The sequence below is a fragment of the Anguilla anguilla genome, chromosome 7, assembly GCF_013347855.1.
Source record: "Anguilla anguilla isolate fAngAng1 chromosome 7, fAngAng1.pri, whole genome shotgun sequence".
Classification (NCBI taxonomy): Eukaryota; Metazoa; Chordata; class Actinopteri; order Anguilliformes; family Anguillidae; genus Anguilla; species Anguilla anguilla.
The window spans coordinates 18,638,781-18,666,406 of NC_049207.1; the positions used below are offsets into that span (position 1 = coordinate 18,638,781).

The window sequence follows — 27,626 nt, forward strand, 5'->3', positions numbered from 1 at the left end:
TCATAGGAAAATATATGACTGCTTTACTATTATTAAAAAATCTTTTTCAGGGATACAGTTTAACTAAGGCACAGTAGCTGGAAAGCAGCTTTGGCCAAGCGATGACCCACACAAGTCAAAAGTCCGTACAACCATAGCAAAGTCAGAGCCCATTGGTTAAAAAAAAGCTATATGCACAACTGCATAAAAAATACCATCAACATTCAGTATAAAGTAATGGCACTTCAGAAGTCTTGACCTTTTCTTTAAAAAGCCTCAAGGTGAATGGAACTGAAGAAAATTGGATATCATGCTGTGGAGAAGATGTTCTCATTTGAGTTTATTTCTTGCTACCCTAGACAAACTTTATCGTTCTTAAAACTAAAAGGACCTGTCCACCATACTTCAAATGTTTGCTTATTTTAATTAACAAAATAATTACATTACATTACAGGCATTTGGCAGACGCTCTTATCCAGATCGACGTACAACAAAGTGTATAACCATAACCAGGAACAAGTATGACGAAAACCCTAGAGAGAAGTACCGGTCCAAGTGCAGGGAACAACCGCATAGTTCAACTTGGACCCTGAAGGTTAAACTGATTAACACTAACACAACGAGAACGGAAACAACGCAGTCTATGGAAAAAATACAAGCAGTAGTTAAGACAGTTAATGCACCTAAGTCACCTATGAAACAGCTGCCTAGTTACAACCCTAAGCTTACAGTCATTTACAGGGGGGTAGGGAGGGATGGGGAGAGGTGCAGCCTGAAGATGTGAGTCTTCAGTCGTCGCTTGAAATGGGTCAGTGTCTCAGCTGTTCTGACCTCCACGGGGAGGTCATTCCACCATCGTGGGGCCAGAACAGACAGGAGACGTGCTCTGGAAGTGCAGGTGCGAAGAGGGGGAGGTGCCAGGCGTCCTGAGGTAGCAGAACGGAGGGATCTGGCTGGCATGTAGGGTTTGAATATCTTGTGGAGGTATGCTGGGGCTGATCCCTTGACTGCCTGGTATGCTAGGACCAATGTTTTAAATTTGATGCGAGCTATAACAGGCAGCCAGTGGAGGGTAGTAAGCAGGGGAGTGACGTGGGAGTGTCTGGGGAGGTTGAAGACCAGACGAGCTGACAATTAACAATGTTTGTGTTCAAAGCATCTTTGACAAAGAGTCCAGCACAAAGTGGATATAAGGTCTAGGAAGCAGTGGATCAAACTAATGTCCTGAAGTTATAACCTGACAAAAAGGTATATGCTGCGTTTGAATAAGAACAATATGATTTTCTATAATGTTGACTGTGTCTGTCAACATGGATGTCTTGATCCAAAGCAGATAGGCTTGATAATTCAGCATAACCTCATCTTCCAGGGGTTTCTGCTGGCTGACGTTATACAATGAACCTTATTTTATATATTCATTCAATAATGTATGCTCTTATTCATACATAAGACCATAAAGTTTATCATTTTGGTGCTTGGCAGGGCACGCAATATTTTTCTGAACAAAGAAATACGAATGCTGACTTAGACAAGTATAAATTAAGCAAACACAAATCTCCATTCTCGCATAGAATGGCATTTCAATTTACTAGAAAAAAAATCTATTTCACTGGCAAACTTCAATCCACTTAACTTCAATTATTTAACTTCTGTTCATCTTTAATGATATGACAAGGTCTTTTTGTCTCTATGAATAATTCACACAAAGGAGGAAAAACAAAGACAATTCAGAGACACAAATGCTAATATTCTTAGAATAAAGGCGAAGGAGCGCAGCAGTACTGTGATTTCAATCAGAATGTGATTTACCACCAACTGAAGAGTACTGCCTGTTTAATATATGTGTGTGTGTGTGTGCGTGTGTGTGTGTGTGTGGGGGGGGCACACACTTCCACTGATGATGGTTTGTTAGTAACCTGAGCTCTTGAGTATTTAATGATTGCGACTGCACAAAACCATAGCTTTCTTTAGATACATACCAGTATTGAAGACCAGTCAGCTTTCAAACCTGTGAGCCATTCAAAAACCCATTACAGCCATGTTTCCATTCATATATTTCCTCTTTCATGTCATCATTGAAGACAGCGTGGATGAGCTGAGCTGTGCTGCTTTTACCATACATTGAGCTATTACTGTTAGTATATTACTCACTGTTCACCGTATCAGCCATCACTGTTAGTGTATCTTAAAAAGAAAATACCCATAACCTACAACACGATTAAAAGGTTTTAAGCTGGACAGTGACAAGTGACAATATGCAGTGAGTAAAGTTTTATAATTATTCAATTCATTTTCAGGTATTTTCCTCTTTTGTTCCTTACTATTCCAAAACAATAAGGATTTGGCTGGAAGAGAATCTGTAACCGTTAATCTTCCCCAAATCCTTTCTTTCTACAGGCTTGCCCATGACTGGCTATACCCCATCACCTCTGTTTACCTGTCTGTATAGGCTTGGGGAAAGGGATTCAAGTGAGAATTACAACAGAGCTTTTTCCGTTACTGTTTATATGATGATAAAATGCACACACCCAGGTAATTTTCCCATCTATATTGCCCCCAGAAGCTCATAGAAACCTCCCCTAAATAATGCATTAGGGGTGTCGTTACCCAGAACCAATGAGGTCACTGCTGCGTCCCGACACAGGCCCACTGTGAGTGGGGAGGAGGGGCATCAGGCTAAAGACTGGGAAGCCGGTCAGAGATTCACATCTCTTCTGCTCAGTCTCGTGCTCATTTCTCTCTCACGTGTTCCTCGGGGGGACGGCTGTATTATTAGACTGCCCTCGCCTACTTATCAAAGGGCAGCTGGCAATAAACGGTCACCGTGCAGTCAAACTGTCTGTAAGCATCTCCCGAAGGCTGCGGTGAACCACACAAATCACAGAGAAGACGGGGAGAGGCTGTCAGGGAAGTGGGAGAAATGTGTGTGTGCGTGTGTGTCCATGTGTGTGCACGTGTGTGTGTGTGTGTGTACACATGTGCGTGTGTGTGCATGTGTGCGTGCCTGTGTGCGCGTGTGTGTGTGCACGCATGTGTGTGTGTGTGTGTGTGCGTGTGGGTGTGCTTCCACCTTTTTCCAAAACAAAAAAAAAAAACCTGTGGCAGAGAAGAAAAGCAAGCGGCAGATGGCAGTGGCTTGATTATTACATAAATTAAGCATGTCGACTTCATTCCACGAAAACGCTGTGTTACTCCAATTACGTCCACTCGAGTCTTTTCCATTTGGTTTAATGGCTGTAGACGAACACAGAAGTGACCTTGCTACATGCCATGCGATGCATTGCAAGTAAATTAAATATCACTTAATCCCAATGCACCTCATCTAAGCCTCACATCTCAAGGGACAACTAAAGAGTCTGCTACAACCTCTGCCCATTGGTGCATCAGTTCAGCATCTGGAAACATCTACAGCAGTCATGTTCAGTCACTATTTCAGTTATGAAATGGTGACTAAACAGGCAAACTGAAGGTCCAGACTGAAAATAAAACATGAAATTAATTTGTGATAGTCCATATATATATATATATATATATATATATATATATATATAGACTATGTACAGTACACTGCCTCCAAACAGCTGGGCATTATTTGCTTTACTGAAAAAACTTAAATCAGAAAGTACATCCCCTCTGCCGCTGGTGTGACATCACTCGCTCTCCGAGCCCTGTGTGCGTTGCTCTGAGAGACATTGTGGTCAGTCGCTCTACAACCACTGTACAGCTGCCACTCTGTGGGAGACCCCAGCAGGGCTGAGTATCCAGGCAAAACACACTGTTCCTTCATTAACACCACCATCTTGTCCTCTCACTGGAGACAGACAAGTGTACAACTGAGCTACAGATTGATTCCTGAATAAAATATTTTTTAACGCTCCGGATCTGCTTGGGGCTTGGTGCTGCAGTGATTTGGCAGGGAAATCTGGTTGGTTTTCACCGACATTCACAAAGCAGGAATTGTCTCCTTGGATCGTCTGTGCACAGAACAAGGCACATATTGTGCCTAATCTTATTTTCTTTCTCATTTTCCTGTTTGCCATGTCAGCAACACTGTTTTATTATGTCTTGTATGACACAAAATAATGGGTAAATGAAGACTCAGCAGCAGTTAATAGGAAACCTTAGTGTTATGCAGAGAAAGCAGCTCAGTGTTAGAAAATGAATAGGCTATTAGTATGCAGACTGGTGTATGTTTACTTTGTCTCCCCTCACCTTTTCACCTGATTAATGAAGCAAAATATTGAACTCTCTGTAGCAAACTGTTCTCTCTCACTCCCTCTCTCTCTCTCTCTCTTCACACACACACACACACAGACATACACACACACACAGGAAACTGGGCAATGCGATGGCCTGGAGAGTCGTGTACAATTGTAGAACGGAAGAAAGCATTTGCAAGTGTATGAATGCCGAGCATAAATTTGAATCTGTATTACCACTATTACATCATTTCCTTATCTACATTATCCAAGGTAACTAGCACACCTTTCATTTGAGTTCAACTACTAGTCACATGCTGAAAAAATATTGGACATAAATTAGATTAGAACATGTACAAAATATTCAGATATTCACTGAAAATGTTGAACAGAATTTATCTACTCAAGGGTCTACAGCAAATACTAGACCCAAGGGTCAACAGCAAATGTTTCACATCTATATTAAAGATCCCACCAACAATTATTCAGATACGGAGTCCAAAAAATGCAGTACACTCAGCAAATTAATAATTAAACTCAAGAAATTATTGGACAGCTTACTTACTCCTGACTAGACAGCTCCACAGTGAGTACTGGAAAGGATGCAGCTAATAATCTTTGTTCAGTGAAAATAGCTTTTTTTCCGGGTGACAATTTCACAGCTGCCACTGGATGTCAGTCTTGCACACCATAACAGTCCACCACTGTTTCTCTCCAGAGAAGCTCTTTATCTGTCAGAACATTCACAAGCAGGGGTCTCCCTTCAGAAGCACTAAATCAGGTCCCCTGTTACAAGGAACAATGTATGTCATTTAACTAACACAGTTCTACTTATTGTGTTTATCACTTACCTTTCCTTCTCCCTTAACACTAAATTATGGATCAATTTATAAAGAAATATCTATATATTTTAACAAATAAATTACTGTGATTTAGTCATAAAAATAGGTCTGGTGCACATAATAATACACTGATATTCAGTCGTTCACTGGTACGAAGACTTAAGAGCACAGCAACATTGCACGTTACAAGGTACTGAGAATGCTTAGTTCAAAATACTATTCCTCTAATTTACTTCTTCTTTCTCTCCGTACAATCTTCAGTATTGCCTACATTAAAAAAGCCCAAAAAAGGGGTTGAGAAAGAATTTTCACTGTTAGCCAAATGCTATTGAATGCTCCATCACGCATTTCCTGATTGTACAGATGGCTGTACAGCAGAATGAGATCTGGTTGAATTAAGTGTTCTTTTTTTTACTGTGTTGCAGTATGAAAAGCATGTCACACAAGCTTGTGAGCTCAGAGAGGCGATCTGTGAAGTGGGCTCCAGCGCCCAGGGGTCCTCCCAGTCACTCCTAAGCATTCTACTGCCCCTCGCTGGCTGGCCGGGAAACCCTGCGCGCCGCACGGCTCTGGCTGGGAACCAGCAGTGGTCCAGTCCTGAGGGGCAGCAGAGATTGGGACAGCTGGCTGGGCTCCGGAGGGGACGGGCTGGACCGGCCTGAATCTTCCAGCTGGTCCCGTTCCTACTCTCCGCAGCCCGGGAGAAAAGGGGCAGCCCCGCCTACACACATGTCCCATCATCAGGAGCGAGGGCCGCCCGGGGCCCCAGAGGGACTGCTGAGCTCACACAAGCTGGCTTCATCCTGTCTCAGTGCATTTAAATCCCCCACACCATAAGGCTGCGTTTTAAACATACATTTTAACACGCATTTAAAGAAAGAAATCTAGTGGTTAGAAACACAATGGATATTTGTGTGCAACTGCAATTTATTTCTCTATCAGGAAGTCAAAAGAAAATTGTGAGAAGGTTGGTGCATTTTTGAACATTAACTACAATTTGGACCAACATATGGCTGATATATGAAACAGGTGCAGGTGCGCTTCTTCACTAAAGATTCAACCAGTTGAACTAATCATCAACAATAGATAGTGAGTTATATAATGTAATGGACACCAATGGTGCTTTAGTGTCATTTTAGTTTACCTTTAGCAAGGTAAACTATAACAGCACACAAGTTGTGTCTACCCAAGCTGCACCCAAAAAATGTACTGGTGACTTTCAGCTGGTGAAATCAGTCTTTGCTACATAAGAAGAAAAGTACTATGTTAGCTGCCAAAACAATTTTAAATGTGATTCATATTCAATGAGATCCTCTGTGAGCTCAAAGCAGAACAATGGACCAGGAAACAGGTACACAGTAGGAATACCTGCCAGAAGGAATTCATGTCCCCCAAAATGTCAGTCTAAACTTGGGTTGTGAAAAAACATAGAAACACGTGTTAAATCTGCTTCCCTAAAGTAGAAGCAGATGAAATGGGGCTGTCAGTAAACCCAAACTGCATCTGAGCTCTCCCATTGTGCACACTGAGCTTAAGTGCTAAGCAATTCATCATCATCTGCAAGATATCTGCACTGCAACCACCGCCAGTGGAGGTGAAAATTCATTGTACAGGTATGAATAAACACTAGACAAGAACAGCTCATGAAGGCAATACATTATTAAACTAAGTTTTATGGGAGGGCATGTAATCTAACAGCAATGACACTATCTTCTGAGTAATACATGCAAGCCATAATTTATTACCATCATTTATATTCTTACACGGTATTTATTGGCCATTTCAGTGTCCACCAACCTCATGTTGCTTCCTTAAATGGAAAGTCAAGAACAACATGCTACAGCCATTACCGTAAAGAGCAGCCAACACTTTGAAGACGTGCCAAGACGTTCTTCAACTTTCTTTGACAACTGATTTATTTCAAATAATTAATTAAGACAATTTAGACAATGACTTCGTTGGCTGACTGTGTGGATTGCCACAAATTTATGAAATTCTGACAGTTATGCATCCAGAACGCCGTAAATCATATGTCATCCCATTAAAATGTCAAATCATCATCTGCTGGTAAACCATAAAGTAAAAATATATGATTGAGCAATGCTGGACGTACACGGTGTACAAGGTGCATCAATCGAGAAGAGTTCTCAACTGAAAATTCAATCATGCTACTCTTAATGAACAACAACTGGTTTTATGTTTTATTAGCATAGTCATTTACTTAGCAGACACATTTAAGCTGCTTAAGGTCATTTTTAGCATATTTATACAGCAGCCGGGGGGGTTGAACCTGCAACCTCTAATGGCATATTTAGAACCACAATTAGACAATATGGAGATATAGGTTGGTCATTTGCATGCTGTGCAAAAGTATGCATTGCAGCAGACTCTTTTATTTCAAACTATCCCTTTGCAATGTAATGAAAAGCCAAGCTACATCAAATTTTTATAGCGATAAATACTTATTTAACAACTGAGCTTCGACTTAATTGTTTCTCCTCACAAACATCACACTCTTTTATAAAATGGTACCACAAGGTAAAATATTGTGGCCGCAAGCCAGCACATCTGGCTCCCAGTTACTCTATGTACTCTATGCATTTCTCCTTGCTTGACATTTCATCTTATTAAAGATGTTAATGTTTATGTCATTTCACATTGTAACCATAATCTAAAGTCCAACATGTCAAAGTCAATTTCTTAATCAGGTGTCTGATGCATTATCTGTGTGCTGTTACTATATTGTGATATAAAAAGCATGGCAATGGTGGCATCCAGTCAAAAACAGATAATGTGCCTTAATCATGTCTTACAGAATGTCTCTTATTGGGTTACTAAACTCCAATTTCGTGCATCAAGGATGTTCACTACTATTTAGGTCACATAATGATATGCAAGGAAAATATTCTTGCAACTGTGTACTAAAGATGTCAATCTTGCCATTGACGTGCTGGCAGAGACCAGCATGTTTGCCTTCCTGTCTCTGGTGAAATGAACGCACCGAGAGCCTGCCTCTGGTGAGGAATGCCAATTCTCCGTCGGCCTAAAGCAATTATAAATAAGAGCGTCTGTGTTTACCTCTGACGGAGGCTCCCTGCTTCACTTTCTCCAGTTCAGCAGCAGGAAGCCACCCAGACAGATGCTTTCCGCCCTGGTTCCCGATGGGAAAAACAAAAGTTGCCTCCACGGCAAACAGACCTTCCGGAATATCTGGGAGATGAACTGGAAGAGCGTAACAGCAATTAATCCTTGTTTTTTCAGGCAAACTTCGGTGGGGGGGGGGGGAGGGAGTGTATTTGGATTCTGCTGTTGAAAAAGCAGCACAGCTCCCTGGTAGAAATGGAATGCTATTCATCTCGATCGCTCCGTTATATGTACAATCACCCTGTAACAAACACGTATGCTGGCACTGGCCTGGGCCTAATGCTCGTGAAAACAAACATTACCTGGATTTATTGTAGCTGTATGAACTGGGTCGCTGAATATTCACAAATAAAATAAGCGTTCCTTTTATAAAAAATCATGAGCACTAAAAGAAGAAAGCTGGTAGAAAAAAAAACCATCAGGAGCAGCCTCTCCTAAATCAGGCAGACACTGCAGCTGCACCTGTCTAAATCCCCGTATAAAAACAGGTCCAAAGAGCTATTTTGTCAGATGACTCGGGGGCATGTTATGTCTTCCCAGTCCCTCCTATTGTTTATGGGATTTAGCAAGCAAACCACACAAGGCGTTTAGGACACCAGCTGGAGAGTGCCAAGAAGTCGAAGAACAGAAAACCCACATAGCAGTCCAGGAATTCCACCCGAGAGCGAACTTCTACGTTAGCACACGTGTGACATAAACGCTTGGGGGGCAGTTTCAACTTTTATTTGACATAAAACCCCTTTCTTTTTTCTTGTTTCCTTAGTTGTTGCTCAGTTTAGAATTTGTATTGATCAAAAGATCCATCATGTTCTCTGCAACGACTATATGTGGACTCCTACCTAGTCACAGGATTTCATTCTGAAACATGGGTCACACCAACTTATAGTGAACATGTACATTCATACACTACTCAAGAGGTCCTCTTTTCAAATGTCTACATGCTGTATGCATAAACAAAATTGTACATAATAAAAAATAATTCATGTTTTCTTTGCTTTAAATATCATATGTGGTCTGTTCATGTCGTGAAATCTGCAATACCTATTTGTAAATGTGGGCATGCCTGTTTCTGAGGAATATTTACTGCGCTAATAATGCCATTGATTAGTTCATTTATACAGATAAAGCAGGCTAATTGACTCCTTTCTTTCCCTTTTTCAATCTGCAATGCTTTTCTATGTGAAATACGCACGTTCAGCATGCCATGCCTGTTCTCTCCTTGAAACAAATCTTACTTAATTGTCAGTTTATGGGATAATGACTTATTACCGGAATCCATTAAAAATGACACTTCAATCAGTCTAAACGTGATTGAGGTTCCCGGGAAACCATTTGTTGGCAGTGGCACTGAACTCCTGTTCTATGGCAATCGGTAATGTGCTAAACAATAAATATTTAGTGATTGATGTATGTCTTCTAAGAATTAATGTCCTAGATGATTGAAAAGAAACATGGCATGTACTGCCTTTGCTTATATATATATATATATATATATATATATATATATATATCCTAATCTGAGGCACATGGTGCATTTAGATGAGCTTAACCAATAAATCAATCAATTTCAAGACCCCCAGCACGCATATTGTGCATTAATTACTTTTGCTTTACATTCATTACTCTGGTTTTGGATCTATACCAGGCTTCCAAAGACAAATGTGTCTCTTTATACATTATATATAACATATTTGTGATAATATGTATCTGTAATAGTATGAAATCCCCTCTCCGGTGAAAGTTCATAATTATGGCAATCAATAGGCCGATATTTAATAGGATAGCCTCTTTCGGGTGCAAAAAGTCTCCATGCTGTGGACCATGCTGGAGTCTAATGAACTTGCCTAGTGAGAGTTTAAGAAAAGCCTCCTGATTGGTATATCTTCAGGTTATACAGATCTAAACAAAGCGAGTTTATGTAAATATCCTGAAACCGGAGCTATCTTCTACTGATTGCCAGCTTACTGCCTACTCTGTGAATAACTCAGCAGCAGGACCCACAGAACCTAATACCCACCTGCTGCATCTTGAGCTCCGTTCATTTCAGCCCCCATTCTAAATCACTGCTGGAGTGAAAAAAATTGCCTCATAAATCAAATATCTGGGGAACCCGCTAAAATGAAAAAAAAAAGAAAAAAAGAAAATGGTGAGTTAAAAAAAGAAGCTATTTTTTCCCAGATGGTCTTTAGGTAAATCAACACCATCTTTCTGTTCTACACTCTTCTACATACTGTAGTAAAATGAACACAAAGCATATGCCTATATTTCCTATATAAAGGCAAAAGCCTATGGAGTTACTGTTTCTCAAACCGCGCTTAATATTTCCCACACCATTTGTACGTTATTAATGGAGCAGCTTTCTTAAGGTTTCATCAAAACTCAGGGATCTGATAAAAATGTCTATTTATCTATTTTGTTGACTGTTAAATATTTAACACTGTCCAGCTCAGCAGTCTGTGCTGTTCTAAATGTAAATATAAACGAAAGGTTAGCATTCAGCAAAACACCAAGCATTACTGTTTCAAATTAATCTGTGGTGAAATACATTTCATTTTCCGTTTGATTAAAGGTTAAACAAACTTGCAGAGTAAGGTCTGCATCCACAGAACCTTTGCATTACAGGAATCGTCTGAACTTTGCACATATTATAGATCAAAATATGACTTACTGATCACGGCTGGATTTGTATTTCCTTGTTACAAAAAACATGTAGGCTAACTGTATTCTAAAAAAAATACCAATCTGATTTACAAGAAGGTCCAATGAATTTTTCCACCATTTAAAAAATTCTAAATAAGTTAAACGGAAAAGCACAGAGTAGCCTTTAATACAGCATAGCCTTATCATGTATACTAGCAACAGTGAATTAGATCTAAATGTTAATGAATGATAGCAGGGCTGTTTTAACTTCTGACAAATTTTACTGTGGACAGGGATCATGCACATTAAGTGAACACATGGATGCACAAAGACAATAATAAAGGAGAAGAAAATGCTTGATTTAACAATTTTTGGCATACTACAGAGTCTCAAATAGAGGCTATTTCAGAAGATGAAACATAGAGATTGTCTAATAGCTAACACTATCATTCAACAAGAAACAAGGATTCATTGAATTGCTTTTTCAATGTCACTCCTGAAAGTAATCCTGATCTGCTGTCATTGATTTATAGCAACTGTGACACGAGGGACGTGAGTGTTCACTGAAAGTTAAGAGTAAAGATATAGAAAATATAATCTGTTACAGGGATATTCACAGAATATCAATGGAAACAGTATGAGCCCTGAGCCTGCATATCAAAGTTATTCTCATTCAATTTTGCCCACAGTTTTGAATGAATGACCCATTTAGCAGGACAGCATTACACAATATAGTACCCCTGGGCCAATTAGCTTAATACTGCTGACTTCAATCATTCTGCCACCGTTCTTTCAGTTTGAAATGGGCAACACTGACCCAGCCTACAACATGCTGGCAGTGACAGCTGGTGCTAACCATGGTGCTGAAGCCTGCTGCTCCGCCATTTACACGACTACATAATGTACGCGTGCGACACCGAGGAAGCAAATGGCTCCCAGTGAAAGAGCTCATTCCAGCCCTCTCAAAAATGAACCATCATCTCGATATATCGTTATGACTAATGACTATAACAAAAGCGAACAAGTGAATTTCATGCAGCTGATAGAACCTAACACCATGACTGCCCATCTGGCTGCATATTTTTTAGTTTCACGGCCCTTTGAATCCAGCATCCTACAGAGTCAACAGTTATTTAACTGAAGGAGCAGAGATTGAGAAATTAAGTGCTCTCGTGACACATATGAGCGGTTCATTAAATACACGGACATTTCCAGTGGACTGTATTTACTGGAAGTTGTTGTGAACGATCCGAAATGCGATGGCCAAAGGACAGTACATTTTATGACTTACAGATCATGTATTCTGTGTCCCAGCTGTGCAGCATGTTGCTCATTCAAAATGAGCAACTAACAAATGGAATTCCAAATTTGGTCAGGTTTGGAATCTTTTACAATGGCCAGAACCTCAACAGATTTATTCCTGCACCTTACTGAGAGTGTACCACCAAAATGGCAGCCAATTATTTCTTGTATAATTTCTGCACTGCTCTGTGCATTTGTTGTTTAGCACGCCGCCTCATTGACCTAATGTTTCGATGGCTGAGGGATGTTTCTGCCAAATGCTCGGCTTTTGCTAATGCTGTTTGGTGTTTATGCTCAATGTTCCATGGACAGCTTCAGTATAAACATTATTACCACCTGTGCTACTGCATTAAAAGCCTGTAGCAGAGAGAGGGAAGGAGCAGCGCTATCCCTCTGAACCTTCTGCCAAGACTCAAAGCACAAGGAAATTAGATGGCAGCAATTACAAAAAAAGGGTTTTCTTATAATCAGCCTCAGACAAAAATAAAAAAATAAAAAACAAAAACACACAAAACACACACACACACACACGCACACACACACTTAAATGTAAAAGTATTGGGGCACTGGTGCAGTGACACAATTTTTGTTGTTTTGGCTCTGTACTCCAGCACATAGGATTTGAAATAAAACAATGAACATGAGTATGAATAGAACAAATTTTGTTGATCAGCGCAAAAGGGGCTTACATAGAATTATCACTATTTTAAATCATAGACTAATTCACAAAGTTAAAATGCATAAGTTTAACTTATTTTTATTTAGTTGTTATTGCTAAAGTCAGCTTGTTTTCATAAGGCTTATTCACAGTCCCTATTGTTTCCCCAGTTCTGTAGCATGATGTTACCGTTCACCACTCCTTAGACCACAAAACCCAATATAAGCCTTAACAGATAAGGATGTGTACAGGAACATGGCTCCTGTTATTTATCGGTTGTAATCTGGGATGAAAGTCCCTATAAGCACACAACATTCATTTGTGCTGTTACAGGCTATTCAGTAACCTGCATTAAGTGGCAAATAACAAATAAATCTTAAGTTTCCTTAAAGTGGAAAAAAGAAGTTTTATAGGGTGATATCCTCATCAGTTTTGTGTCAAGAGTCTGTGACAGCGTGCAATATCAAATATGAATCAAAGCCACTGTGAGAACTGAAAAAAAAAATCTGGCAGACAGTACCATGGAGACGACTACATAAAGACAGAGGATACGCAGTGTTTCTCAAAAGTGGTGAGCACAGCACTCTAAGCAATGGAGGATAATCACTTTGCAGGGCCTAATTTCCACAGTAATTAGTGTGTGAGCTTCACTGATAAAGAAAGATAGATCTGTGCGAGGATAATTCAAATCTGACAAAGGTTCAAGCTTTTGTAAAGCGAAATGAATTGACTTAAAAACCTAACGATAATTACAGCTACAAAACAGATGGAAAGGTGCCAAGCACACGGAGAAGCTGAGTCGCACTGATTACAACACAGCAGAGTCTTCAACCTATGGTTGACCTGACATGCATCACCCCTGACAATAAAGAACTTCTCATTTCAGCACCGGCTGCTACCAATAACTACTGTGCACTAACACAGAGGCAATATACTGTATACTGCATTTAAAAAAGTTCGCATACTATCATCCCTGTCAAGCACAGCTGGATGACTGACCTATGTAGGCTATGTCTTGTTCACCCACTTGACCACTCCATACTAGTCAGAAACCTGAATGCTGATGAATGACTGCAAATGATCAGTTTCTCAGCACCACAGCTCCCAAAGAACACTCAAATAATCAGGACATCACAAAAATTTCAGTGCCACGATGTCAAGAACTTCATGATAAACACCAGTTTAGCTTAATGGATACAACGTTCCAATTTCTATTCCTTGGCTATTCCTTGAAAAAAGCAAAAGCTGGACACCTTAAATTTCGGAGGGTAATCCAACTATTAACAGAAACAGTGGGTTTGTTTGTTTGACATTATCTCCCAATTCAAACACAACCACGTACATTGCCCACAGTAAAAACATGCAGCACAGCGAATGCTCATCTAAGTAATTAAACAACAAAAGTAATATACGACTCAAAGCAGAACTTCTAAAACTTCTACCGACTTTGAGGCCGGGGAACCCGCGCCCCAGCATTCCGCACGGCGGCACGTCCATGCTTTCAAAGGAAAGTGCATTACAAATGTATAAACCAAACAAACGAAACAAACAACATGTTCTTCCTGCCCTACCTCTTGCTGAATTCGTTTCTTTCAGTCCAGCGCAAACGTTTTCCGCACTTCTCACGTCCGTTATGATTTTGGTTTGAGCCCTCAGGCTATTTGCCCGTCAACGTCAAAAGTGGATGGTGCATGCTCAGGCCTTCTTGCCAACTTCACCGGAGTCGATGCGTTCCCTTTGAGTCAGCTACGAGTGAACGCGACTGCGCAGACGAGAGAACAGTACGACACCCTGACCATCGAAATAGTAGGCCTTTACATGGACTCCGAAGGGGAAATAACTTAAACGTTCTTATTTTGAAAGTAATTACACATATCTGCACTTCATTTTGTGCATCAGTAATTTATATGTCATTATGAAAATATACGTTTCTTTTGTCATTAGGTAACGCTTTGTGCTCCCTTGTATGTCCTTAATATTGGCTATGGACTAACAAATTGAATAGCAGCAATGCAATACATATACAGTATATAGCCATTTCAAGGCACTGAATACCAGTTGACAGTCTGAGGTTAGAAAGTATGTGTGCAGGCATCACAAAAGTGCCTGAGGGCAGTGCACATAGTCAGCACACAAGGAAAGCACAAGGCTTACCGTCAGTGTCAACTCTGAAAAATAGGGCAGTGCTGAAATTGCTAGAAGAGAGGGGAGCTTCAGGTACTCTTCCAATCCTGCTGCAGAGGTTTAAGCCTAGTGCACATACTTTATCCATTGTTTCCACTGACATCCTCAAATGTACTTTTTATCCGAGCTCACTGTCACAGCCCCATGAATAAGGACTGAGCGAATGCACACTAAAGCCAAGGACGTAATCAGTACACCTAGATCTGAGACTAGAAATATGTTGCTGTCCCCTTAGCACACTCAGATATATATTTTCCATATACTTCCTGATAAGCCTATGCAAAGGATGACCATGTTTAATTGAATGAACCTATAACTATGTAAGGTGAGCATACAGGGTGCTTCCAAGCAGCCATGCAATTGCCAACTAGCTACCATAGATTGTCCTCATTTCAGGGTTATGTCCCTAACTGGTGACAGATTCTCATAGTGTTAATGGTTTTGTATTGGTCCGAAATACCAGTCTGAAATCTTTCAGAAGATTTGAAAAGTTACTGTAGTGACTACAATTCAGTGTCACATGTTTCCCAGACTAATCCAGATTGCATTTTAGCTGATAAAGAAAGTACTTCTTTTAGCCAATATTTCAATATTTACAATATTTCAGGTGAGTGCATTCATCATTTTTAGGAGTAGACTACTGGGTTACATTTGTGCTGTACTTGTAGAATACAATCATTTTCATAAGTACATCTTGACACGATCACCTTTGCAAGCCTGATTCAGAGTATAATAGCTGACAAGGGAGTTGTAATTTAGAAGAAAACACTGAAGTAAAAAATTGAATGGTTGGCCAGACACGCTGCAATGGGGATGTCAGAGACAGTGGAGATGACATTGTGGGGCCCATGATGTTAGAGTGAATGAGACATCACAGCGAGAGCAAGAGTATGTTGCAGATGGCCAGTTATCATTAGGGTGAGATTTCCCAGGGGGCAGTGAGGAAACAGGCTGGAAGAGGCCATTTGATTGTCTCTGGACTCCACCATATTCATTCCATATTTACACCTAAAGCACAGCAGTGGTGTTCTTTTTTTCAGTGGTTGATCACCATAAAAGACATGACCAGCATAAAATAACACTAGAAACTCACCGTTGAACCAGGGAACCTGTGATGTGCTTCCTACAGAGAACAACATCACTAACAAGAAATCATACATTGTATCAAAGTGTCCCTCTTAAGAACAAGATTCTAGTCACAGTATTGCTAAGATGCTATAAGTCAGATACAAACAAAATTGTTCAATAAATCTGTAATGAAACAAAATGGAAAGCTTGGGTGTGTCTCACACCTTTACAATCTCAGTCACCAAATGCAATTTAAAGTTTACATCCATTACAAGCAAGATTGAATCTTGCCAATGGACAATATAAAACATTATGCAAGTAGATACAATTTTCTAAAGGATTTTACACAGAAAGGTGACCTGTCCCACCAGGGATTTTCATGTAAGTGAATGCTTTCAACTACTGCCATGAATTTTTGAAGCCTGTGTTTAGTGCACAAAAATGCTTTGGAACACACCAAGATAAAGAGGTGTGTGTGCTTCATAAAACACTGTAGTCACTTCTTTTACACATCCTTTATTACAGAGTAATTAGCCAATGAAGTAATTGGTACACAACCTCTTTGGTGTGATGTTATTTCATTACCAATGTATTTATTATTCATAGCTCACTGCTAAACGTATAAGGTGTAGCTGATTTTTCTTTAGTAGAGTCTACTAGGTACAACTCCAAGTTGGCAGTAAAACCCAGACAGACAAATCAATAACTCACTTCTAATCTTCAGTCTAAAATCAACAGATTAATTTTTCATTATAGCACCAACAAAAGTTCCCTCAGATAAATATAAATTTCTTGATAGTTTGCCACAGCCATTTTCATGACTTCATGCATGTTACATTTGATTCACAGCATGCAAGAAATGGACATAAACAGAATATTGATTTGCAGCCTCGCTGGGTAAACTTTTGAAGAGGAATTTACTGTTTATTTAATCTAATTTCTTCAAGGAGTTACGATTTTTATTAATTTAAGGCCTTTATGGCCATTGCTCCTTATATAGATGCTTTTTCTTAAAGAGAGAGCAGACAGCCCATTCTTCTTTTGCACTTAAAAAAACCTTTTTATTCAGATGGGGGAAAGCAGAGAGGGAGCACAGAACAGAGAGTCCCAGGACAGGTATCAAACCCCCATCCATGCAGGGGGGATTTATATGGCTGGATTCAGTTGGGCGCCCTACAAACTGCACCACTCGTGGAGAAGCTTTTTGTACTTAAAGTTACTCAGTGAGGAATCCTGTGCAAGACTTAAGCACCCAAGGGAGCCACCAGGGACTCCCCTTTTAGTTCCAGTCTTTTGAATTAGTTGGCCCATTGAATTTTGCCTATTGTAAAAAAACAAATAAATAAATAAATCGCTTTACTGAATGGCCATCTGTTCAGTCCATCAAATTATAATCACAGTTTGCTCTGAATGGCTACATAGTACATACATACAAGGAACCCATCCCGTATGCTTCCTTAGAAAATATGTGTATTTCCCCCAATTCTTTTGACAGGTTTGAATGTCTATGAAACTAGCACCAGATTGTGAGTGCTGTATGATTGGGCTTTACATAAACACAGGCTCTAAAGCTATATAGAGGCTAAAAAGAATAAGACATTACATTTTTATGTATTTCATCCGTGGCTGAAATTGATACAGATTCAAATTAAGTTCCTCAAAATCTAAAGAAAAATATAGAATGTCATTTAAATGGCAAGAGACAATGATAGTCTGCATCTGGAAAGTCTGAGCGATTTGTACAATACATAACTTACTCACTAAGAGTACATATATATATATATATATATATATATATATATATCCTTGGAAAGCATTACGTCATATTCACAGAATATTTAAAAAGGTTTATCACAATACACACAATGTAAAACTGTATATAAGTATCTGTGATACTTTTTTTGTTGATCAGCGCAAGCCTGTAATCACGTGTTCAGACAAATGGGTGTACATCCACTGTCATCCATTTCAACCATTGTGACATTATAAAGGGCAAATGTGCATATTTTGGCAATTTCTGTTAGAAAGGAAGTGAACTGACTTACTAAGTTTGTGCTTTGTGTGGATAAAACCAAGTGGATACAGAGCACAGAACTAATGTAAAAGTAGCTAAATGCAGTAGAAATTAGTTGTGTAATGACAAAATGTGAAATACTCTGCTGACATACAGTACAGTAAATGCTTCCTTAACACCGAGGGCCATATACACAGCATAGGCCCAGAGATACGCTAGCCTGGCAGGTCTGGGCATGTTACCCACTTCATTGATACAATTTTACTCCCAAGAGCCATCTGTGGCACACTTACCCAGCGAACATTTCTTTGCGGTGAAAAGTCGGTGAAACGTCATCAAGGCGTTCAGGTGAAAACCCGGCTACATTTGGTTGAAAGTTTTCTGGCCGATTAGGATGTAGCCAGCCAATATCCTGGTAAAACCTGAGCTATATGGGTGTTAACCTAGCCTGTTTATGCCAAAACATCTCTCAACCTTGATTTCCACCTCACTTCTATTTTCCGGCTTTTGCTCGCTGAGTGGGGGAAATTGTGCTTTGCAGTGTGAGGTAAGAAGGGGGAATTATATCTGATTTCTGCTTGTCCGCATGAGTGCTGATTGGAAGATGAGTTCTTAAGGCTGTTGAAGCTTTTCCAACAAAGTAATTATTGCCCCAAACATAAATCAAAGGCTTATTAAGTTCTGATATATCCAGGATGGCTGTGCAATACATCTCAGTCCTCCTGAAATCTGTATTAAATGCATCATCAGTGGGGTGAAACGCCAGCCATGTTATTTTCTCTTTCAGTATACAGCGCAGTTGTTGTAATGGTAGGTGACAGTTATGGATAAGGAGTGTTTGGATGCATTACTCTAATTATTATTGAATGACCTTCACCACGGCAAGAAGGAGAAGCACTCGCTGGTCACACCAATGATAAAGAGGAAATTGGATTGGCAATTATTCAGACAGCGCAGCTGAACTTGCTGAAGTTATTTGGTCTGACAAAGGCAACTGACCTTGAAACTTAAGACATGACACGTACACTTCCTCTGATCTCAAACAACAGCAGGGCGCAGGGGTGCAGCCGGTAATATTTTAGAAGAGTACATAAGCAAGGCTTTAATAAGGCCTTCAGGAAAGTAATCGTAGCCGCGTGACACGCCAAAGTAAAGCATTCAGAACGGCATCTTGCGCAACACGGGAGACATGCTGGTGGGAGAATGCACTTTCGAGTTTCCGGTACAGACACCTCAATGGAAAGCTACTGTATCAAAACAGGAAGCCGGTTTTAGAGCGCCCTTCACGGACTGTGTGCCCTTCAAGCCTGTTTAACAGCAGAAAAACACGGTCAGCAGACCAGCACCTGCGTAGTAACGGTCAGCAGACCAGCACCTGTGTAGTAACGGTCAGCAGGGCGCAGCCAGTGTTTGGCCGCAAAGTGCTGACCGTGCGTTTGTGTCTGCCGGCTTAACACTGGTACACGGCTAAACTCAAACTGAAATATGGACCGAAGGAGAGAGGTGGAGACCAGCAGCCATACATACCCCTTATAAAAGCCATAGATTGATGTAGGAAATGCTCTTTGTTCCAACGTTTATTGAAGTAGTGGAAATTTGCTCCTTTTTTTAAAACCGGGTCCCCCATAAAAAACAGTTTATTTCCAGTAAGTTCAACCGAAATGAAAATGTGCACAGCGACCAGACACCTAGCCGAAACGATGTTTCACACTTCCGCATGCTAACCGAATGCCCGTTTTGATTTGAAATAGGGTGGAAACACGGTACACTGGATTATCAACGTATCAGTTTCAAATGACTTGTGAATTGGAAGGCGAGCTAGGCCGTGTATAAATTTCACTCACAGGAGGAAACGGGACTCAGCGACGTGCGCCTGGCGGAGTTCAGCCAAGTCCTCGAGTCCTAAGCCTGCTCGTTAAAAAGCGCCCGCCCCGGTCTTCCGAGTTCTAAAGGACCGTCCAGGCAGGAGGGGTGAGAGACTCCTCTAATTATCCTCGTCTCCAGGGGCGACCTCGATCGCCCCACCGCCGCGAAATGACTGCCAGTCGCGCCGGGCCCAGCGATGTGCCCGGCGACGTGCCCGCCTGGTGGTCAGACGCCCTCTGTGCCCGCTTCATGCGCCCACTGCGGCTATTCCGACACACTCAAATGGAATTGGAGGGGGACCTGGCCACCGTTAAACTATGGCCTCAACCCATCTGCGTTTTGCAACAAAGTCCAATTACTTTCTCTTCTAAAAGTAGAGGCTGAAAGGCAATGGCTAAAACGTGCGTGTCAGGCACTGAAAAACATGCTTCTGAGCGGCAGACGCAATTAGACACATTTCGTTTATTACGTAAAAACAAAATTCAAGATCTAGAAAATAAAAATGATCCAGCCCATTATATATGCGCAGGGCAACAGCACAGGCCATGCAGTTTCACATACAAAATTCATGATCGACAGGGCTAAAAGTATATAAAAATAGATCATTTACAAAACGGTAAAAGCTGCGTCCTCTTACAATCCCTGGGGCTCTTCACAAAATCTTCACTCAGTTTCACATACACAATTATTGTGGTCTTTCAGTCATTTTTTAAAAAACATTTCCAAAAAAACTTTTTGTTAAAGCTTTTTAAAATTGTCTCTGGTGTCTGAAATAAAATAAAATAAAATAAATTTAAATGAAATAAAATAAAACAAACAAGATTCACAGTTCATGAAAAGAAGCACGCTGGGTGCGTTCATTTCAGGGAGGAACAATCGCTACACGGTAGTTTCATGTTTCCATAAGCCAGTCTTAATGTTGCCAGTGTTATCTGAGCCGAGCAAAGCCGCGCTCTGCCTGCTGTCTTTGAGCTGCCCGTTCTGATTGGCCAGATTCAGGCCGTACGACTTGGGCTGCGCCTCCAGGTCCACGGTGATGGACTGCTTTAAGCTGTCTTTGCTCGTGTTGGACGCGCCTCCGCTGGGCGCCTCGGCTCCGCCCCCGGGGGAGGCGGCGGCCTCCCAGCCGGCCCCGCCCCCGGCCCCGCCCCCCCTGTCCCCGCTCCGGCCGCGGCGGGGCAGGGAGGCGCTGGCGTCGCTGCTGTCCTGCTGGACGTGGCTCTGGTGGCGCTCCCTGTAGGCCAGGTAGGCGGCGCGCCGGCTGCGGGCGTGGCCCTCGTGGCTGCCGTGGCGACTGCGGTGCGGGCCGCTCTGCACGCTGCCCTCCACGCTGGTGGGCACGTCGTAGGCGTACTCCCGCAGCACCGTCAGCCGGCTGGCCCGGTGGGCCCGCGTCCGGTTCTTGTGGTGCCGCCCGGGGTGCCCGTTGGGCCGGAACTGCACCTCGATGGGCGACACGTGCATCTTTATCTCGTTGTCCACAGAGTGCTCCGTCAGGCTGTTGTCCAGCAGGGCGGCGCCGTTGCTGGGGGCGGGGGCGGGGACGGCCGGGGGCTTGCACTGAGCGGCCTCAGCCTGCAGGTTGGTCAGCTTGCAGCCCTGGGAGGAGTTCTTGACGCTGGAGGCGCTCTTATTGGTGCAGGAGGACTCCGCGCTGCCGTTGGGGCACTTGGCCGCCGCCTCCTCGTTCCCCGGGCCGGAGCCCGCCGGAGGCGCGTTCACCTGCACCGAGTAGTCCCGTCGCCCCGGGCAACAGGCCGACACCCAGTAGCGCCGCATGTCGTCCCTGTTGACGCAGTGGTGCACCACCAGGAAGGCCCCCAGGCCCAGGGCCACCACCCCGAACAGGCAGCTGAACACCAGGTCCACGGGGTACTCCTGGGACACGGACAGGGCCCCGAACACCCAGAGCGCCACGAAGAGCAGCAGGGCCAGGCCCACGCCCAGCAGCTGCGCCGCGAAGGTGTGCTCGTTCTCCAGCGCCGACAGCGACACGGCCGAGAAGTTGCCCTGGGAGACGGAGGCGGAGTCGTGGGCGGGGCCCTCGCCCTGCTCGCTGCCCGCCAGGCGCTGCTGCTCCTCGGGCGGCTCCTTCAGCTCGAACCGCCGCTCGGGGTGCCGCCGCAGCTGGACCGCCACGCTCAGGAAGTACATGCAGTTGACGAAGATGATGAAGGTCGCCGGCCCGTAGAAGGCCCCCAGGCTGGGCTCCCACCCCATCCAGCAGCTGCGAGAAACCCAAAACGGGATTAGGATGAATTAGGATTAGCATCAGCGCCGAGCACCCCTGCCACCTCTCCAGCCAGTGTCATTCACATACCAAACAGTCACCGCGTCAGGAATACATTTTCATTAGCTCAAAAATCTCGACAAGAATCAATGATCTAAGATTTACACGGCCCCATGATCTGGAATTATTTTTTAAAAACATGAGCTTCATTAAAGTTAAATCCGAAACTTAATTAAAATTCATTTTCATGTAAGACGCAGAGAATTAGCCGAGGTATTTGGCGTGATGAGATTTGTTTTGCATTTCGAGCGCTCGCGATCCACGACGCCTCGATCGGCGGTATTAGTTGCGTCTCCGCACAAAAATTAATTACACCCAAGACTGCAGTCTAGGCTTCAAAATTACTCTCAGCGGTTATGCAACCCAACGGCAGCCATTACTGACACAGGCAGCCTTGAAAACCGGCACTCACAAGGTGACAAGATAACTAAAAATAGCCCGTCATAATTGCTTAGGACTTCATTTTATTTACAAATATTTCATTATTTAGAAAAACAAACAAATGCAGATAAAAAAATGAATGATAAAAAAGCAATTTCAGATTATGAATCCAGAATAGGGAAAGAATGTTAAAAACTGTGCCAAGTATCTGAACAATTTCAGATTTTCAACTGGCAAATAAGAAAGTATCGTTAAATTATCCACGTCTATACAATGAGATTATAACACCAATCTTACTTACAAAGGCGCATTAACACGGCTTCCGTAGTTCTTGATGTTAGCTGCTGCAGTTATACCACACACAATGATGGGTATTCCTCCGCCTATTAAGTAGAACCTATGAAAAGAAATAAAAATTGAATTCAAATCATGTCCTTGGCTAGACACACTTTAACAAATGGGTTATATAACTGCATATTTATGGGTTGGGGGACCTGCTTGCCTGTGTACTGCATATACAGTGAAAAGGAATTCCCCTGACTTGTTAAATGCTTACCTTGACACTTATGTTTATGATAGTTATTTAACAAATATATAGCTCCAATCATTTTAATAAATCTTTTAAATGTACGCAATTAAAATTCTGTCACGTTGTTATGAAGTGTTTTACCAACATATTACAGAAGTTATAGATGAACACGTAGAGCTTGAGGTGAGGCAAACATGCAGGAGTCCTTTAAACTTCACCAGACGTTTACAAGACTGACATCAGACAAGTATAGGTAGCCCCATGTGTATATATAATTGAAATTGCAAAGATAATAATAAGTTACTAATGACAAGTCACCGTGTACATATACTTTTCATAATAAACCGGAATGCAGTTCATGAGTCATTTCAAAAGCGCTACTTTTTTAGAGCAGGACATCACAAACTTCATGCTTTGGGTGTTTGCATCATATTCTGCAGAGCGCAAAAATAAAAGCTCTCATTTTTGGGGGAACCATACTACCATATTAAAGGACATGAATGCCACAGATCTAATCATACAATAAAACTTGTACAACCTGATTTCACAGTTTCAAAAAAAAAAAAAAACTTTGAGTGGGTTTGCTCATATTCTGCTTGGTGAAATGACATTTTTGAATCAAACAAAATTTATACCTGCAGCATGCAGTGGAAGTTCATGCTCACTGCATACTGCAGGAATGTATGTGTTTATATTTCATTCACAGGAAAAAGGGAGCTTTAACAGATGCTGAAAAACAAACACTTGAGTCTCATAAGAACTACTGTGTATATTCATGTCCAATCTTAGAAAAGCATGACTTTCAAAAACATTTTGAAACAATGAAGCACTTGCTCACTGCCAAGGTTATCTGAGTTGATTCGCTTGCGTAATGGTGTAATGACTATTGGGACAGGGTGAGGCAACCGGAGTGCTGGCAATGGCAGCAGTGAAACACTATCCTCCCCCAAGACAGTAGCTCAACCGGTCAATCAAGGTGCATTATGGGGGATGTAGTTCCGTACCTCAGCATGGGCCTGGGCGGGGGAGGCGGCTCGTCCAGCTCTTCGTAGCGCTTGGCCTTGCGGGTGACCTGCTTGTAGATGTTGCGTGCCGTCACTCCCGCCCACAGCACGGTGGCCAGAGTGGAGTAGTGCAGCACGATGCCCACCTGAGAGAGAGAGACCACACACAGGGCAATATAACTGCCACCCGCACCACCCATTTACGACCATATGCTTTACTGAACCATCCCACACTCCCACAGGCTATAGGAAACTTCCCAAAAAATTTACATAACAATAATTCTTACATTATTTAAAATTTTTGTGAAATCTCAGCGCTACACATTGCCTTTCCTCTTTGAAAAGGAACGGACACATAACGTGGGCGACAAACACATAAATTAACAACAGGAAATTGCATGTCGAATTCCCCATATCAAGCCGGTTAGAATGGGAGCGGCGTGGCAGGTTTCCTCCGTATCTGCCTCGAGCAGAGCTATCCTCCGACCAGTTTCATTTACAAACAGCCGGGGAGCTGAGCCGACCGAGCCAAAAGAGTTGGCCGGCTCAGTTTCTTGGAGCCAAAATGGTGCCAAAAACCCCCCGCTGACAATGTGCTACAGCAGGCCCTTCGGTAATGTAAACAGTGAGTCCTCGTGGCAGACACGGTCGGCAGCTACGGCTGGGTGTGGGGGGTGGGGGGGCGGGGGGCGTCACTCACAGCCTGGCAAACGCTGGCGTGACGGGTCTGGGTGATGCCCCCGACGAACACGGCGCAGGTGAGGAAGATGTGGAAGCACAGGTTGATCAGCATGTGCCAGCACTTACGGCTGATCCGGACAGACCTGGGGGGAAAAAATTGCAGAGAGAAACACGAGTTAAACTGCCCGCAGAACTAGTTTTTACCCACAGAATAAAAAGGAAAGGAAAGACATTCGAATGACATTTTATCAAACTTTTCTCATTAGAAAGGGTCTGTAAGCAAGTAATGACTTGCAATAAAGGGAACAATTCAACTCTGAAGGTGTCCAGAACTTAGAAGTGAAGACTCTCTTAGCAAGGATCCTCACTCACAGATGGCAAAACGTAATGTAGCATGATGGTCTCAAGTGATATAACGACAAATGTAGCTTGGTCCAGATTTGGCTCAGAGTCGGCAAATAAAAAGCGAACCTCAGCCAAGGCAATAAAGCAAGCTGAGGCTCCTAAATTCTCTGCTGTGCATTAGGAAGGCCCCAGGAGCAGAGGTGAGCTCAGTTCCGGTGGCTTGGCAGAGCAGGTGTGTAGCCTACCTGTGGTGGTAGATGTAGCTCACGATAATAGCCAGCAGACACAGGAGCAGGATGATAGCGGTGGCGTAGATGACTGGGTGAAGGAGGTCGGCGCTGTGGTGGAAGTACTCCCCTCCGCTCAAGTCCTGGAAGATAAAACACCCATCTGTCTCAGGGATGCGGTCCCGGGTCCGGCCGCCACAAGTGCGTGACATCACCGCAGACACTTTAAGTCCCAAAGCCAGTTTTCTGGGGGATGGCCGCGTAATGGCCGATTACTGCTGCTGGAGTACGCTGCAGTCTGTTTAGCAAAACAGTATTACTCATAATGCAGGGGAGCTAAGAAACGATGAGGACGATGACCTGACTGAGTGTGTAGGACACAGAGTAGCTCCACAGAAGTGTCTCCCTGGAGGTTCATAAGCAGAAATGAGGTGGGGGTAATTATATGGGGGTGGGGGAGGGTGTGGCAGGCGGAGGTGGCCCCTCACCATCAGCACTCCGTAGTTGTTGAGCGAGTTGCAGGAGATGGTGGTGAAGTTGTCGTCCGAGTGGAGGATTCGGCAGCCGTCCGACTCCCAGCCGCCCTGCCCGCCCAGCAGGCTGAAGTTCCAGTAGGCCGCCACGGGGTCGGCGCCGTGCGCGAACCGCCGCAGCGTGGCGTTCACCGGGCTGCGCAGGTTCCTCAGGGGGTAGCCCTCTGCACGGGGGAGGGGGGGGGGGAATCAGACAGAAGCTCCACACTACCTCGAAACACATAACCATCATCAGGTTGGATGCATCCAAACTTTCTCAAACTTTCATTCATTTCAAGTAGCCTCTACTGATGAAAGGCTACATAGGAAAGAAGAATTTTTTTCAAGACAGCATTTCATAATCAATTCAAAGCTAAAAACATACCTCCATCATTCCTATGGGAAACCCACTGGCTTCCAGTGGTAACCCAAGGTTTGTAAAGCGCCCTGCGATCTTAAAGTGCTATTCAAATTAATAATTGTAAATAAAAGTTATATTACTGCTTCACTCAGATCAGGTGACCCATGGTCTTGCACTGCTGTCACGTGGTGACCCATGGTTTTTGCACTGCTGTCAGATCAGGTGACCCATGGTTTTTGCACTGCTGTCAGGTCAGGTGACCCATAGTTTTGCACTGCTGTCAGATCAGGTGACCCATGGTCCTACACTGCTGTCAGGTCAGGTGACCCATGGTCCTACACTGCTGTCAGGTCAGGTGACCCATGGTTTTTGCACTGCTGCCAGGTCAGGTGACCCAGCAGTGGAAGTGCGGGGCCCACACTCACCGATCTTGGTGAGGATGACGGGGGTGGCAACGCTCCGCCTCTTGCCCTGGTCAGCGAGCTGGCTGGAGTTGCCGGTGGCGGGGAAGAGCTTGCCGTTCCTGAAGGCCAGCAGGTGGAGCTTGTAGGTCTCCTCGGCTTGGCCAGACAGCTGGGAGAAGAGCGAGGCGGGCAGCTGCAGCGAAGCCTCAACGATGGTGTTCTGAGAGAGGATGAAATCTCTCTCTCAATCTGAGAGGTTTACAGGCCCACAACCACTCCATCTGTCCTATTAGAGGTTTACAAGGACCACAACCACTCCATCTGTCCCATTAGAGGTTTACAAGGACCACAACCACTCCATCTGTCCCATTAGAGGTTTACAAAGACTACAACCACCCCATCTGTCCCATTAGAGGTTTACAAGAACCACAACCACTGCATGTACTTCACACGAATGGTTTATAAGGACCACAACCACTGCACGTCCTTCACATGAATGTTTGTAAGGACCACAACCACTGCATGTCCTTCACATGAATGTTTGTAAGGACCACAACCACTGCATGTCCTTCACATGAATGGTTTGAAAGGACCACAACCACCGCCTCTCCTTCACATGAATGGTTTGTAAGGACCACAACCACTGCATCTCCTTCACATGAATGGTTTGTAAGGACCACAACCACTGCATCTCCTTCATGTGAATGGTTTATAAGGACCACGGCCACTGCATCTCAATCACATGGACCACAACACTGCATTTGTCCAAACAGAAAGGTTTATAGAGAACAAAGCCACTTGAGTTCCCCTCTGTTCCAATAAAGGATGATCACCCGCATAAAACCACTCAGTGGTTCTGCTGGAACCAGGGCCAATTATCCCTGAACAGCACATTTACAAGGTGCTCAATCTCTGCATTGGCCTAGAGTCAGAAATCCCCTCTTTGGTGGGGTTTTACTAGTCAAACTGAAATGAATGGCACTGCACAGAAAGGGA

General features: G+C 43.1%; 2 protein-coding genes across 3 annotated transcripts in view; both read right to left on the reverse strand.

Annotated features, from left to right (window-relative positions):
• Window positions 1–8,601, reverse strand: part of slc26a5 (solute carrier family 26 member 5) — a 33,694-nt gene extending 25,093 nt beyond the window's left edge. For both annotated transcript variants that reach the window (XM_035425520.1, XM_035425519.1), the window contains exons 1-2: window positions 8,467–8,601; window positions 8,099–8,242 (exon numbers count right to left, since the gene is read on the reverse strand). The gene's annotated coding sequence lies outside the window, so the exon portion shown is untranslated. The remainder of the gene's footprint in view (window positions 1–8,098; window positions 8,243–8,466) is intronic.
• An 11,739-nt stretch (window positions 8,602–20,340) lies between these two features.
• adgra3 (adhesion G protein-coupled receptor A3) overlaps window positions 20,341–27,626 on the reverse strand; it is a 41,876-nt gene continuing 34,590 nt past the window's right edge. Inside the window, exons 13-19 of the mRNA XM_035426802.1 lie at window positions 26,652–26,850; window positions 25,842–26,050; window positions 25,372–25,496; window positions 24,801–24,924; window positions 24,101–24,246; window positions 22,869–22,964; window positions 20,341–22,123 (exon numbers count right to left, since the gene is read on the reverse strand). Of these exons, the coding sequence (XP_035282693.1) occupies window positions 20,776–22,123; window positions 22,869–22,964; window positions 24,101–24,246; window positions 24,801–24,924; window positions 25,372–25,496; window positions 25,842–26,050; window positions 26,652–26,850 (2,247 nt within the window). The 3' untranslated portion in view covers window positions 20,341–20,775. The remainder of the gene's footprint in view (window positions 22,124–22,868; window positions 22,965–24,100; window positions 24,247–24,800; window positions 24,925–25,371; window positions 25,497–25,841; window positions 26,051–26,651; window positions 26,851–27,626) is intronic.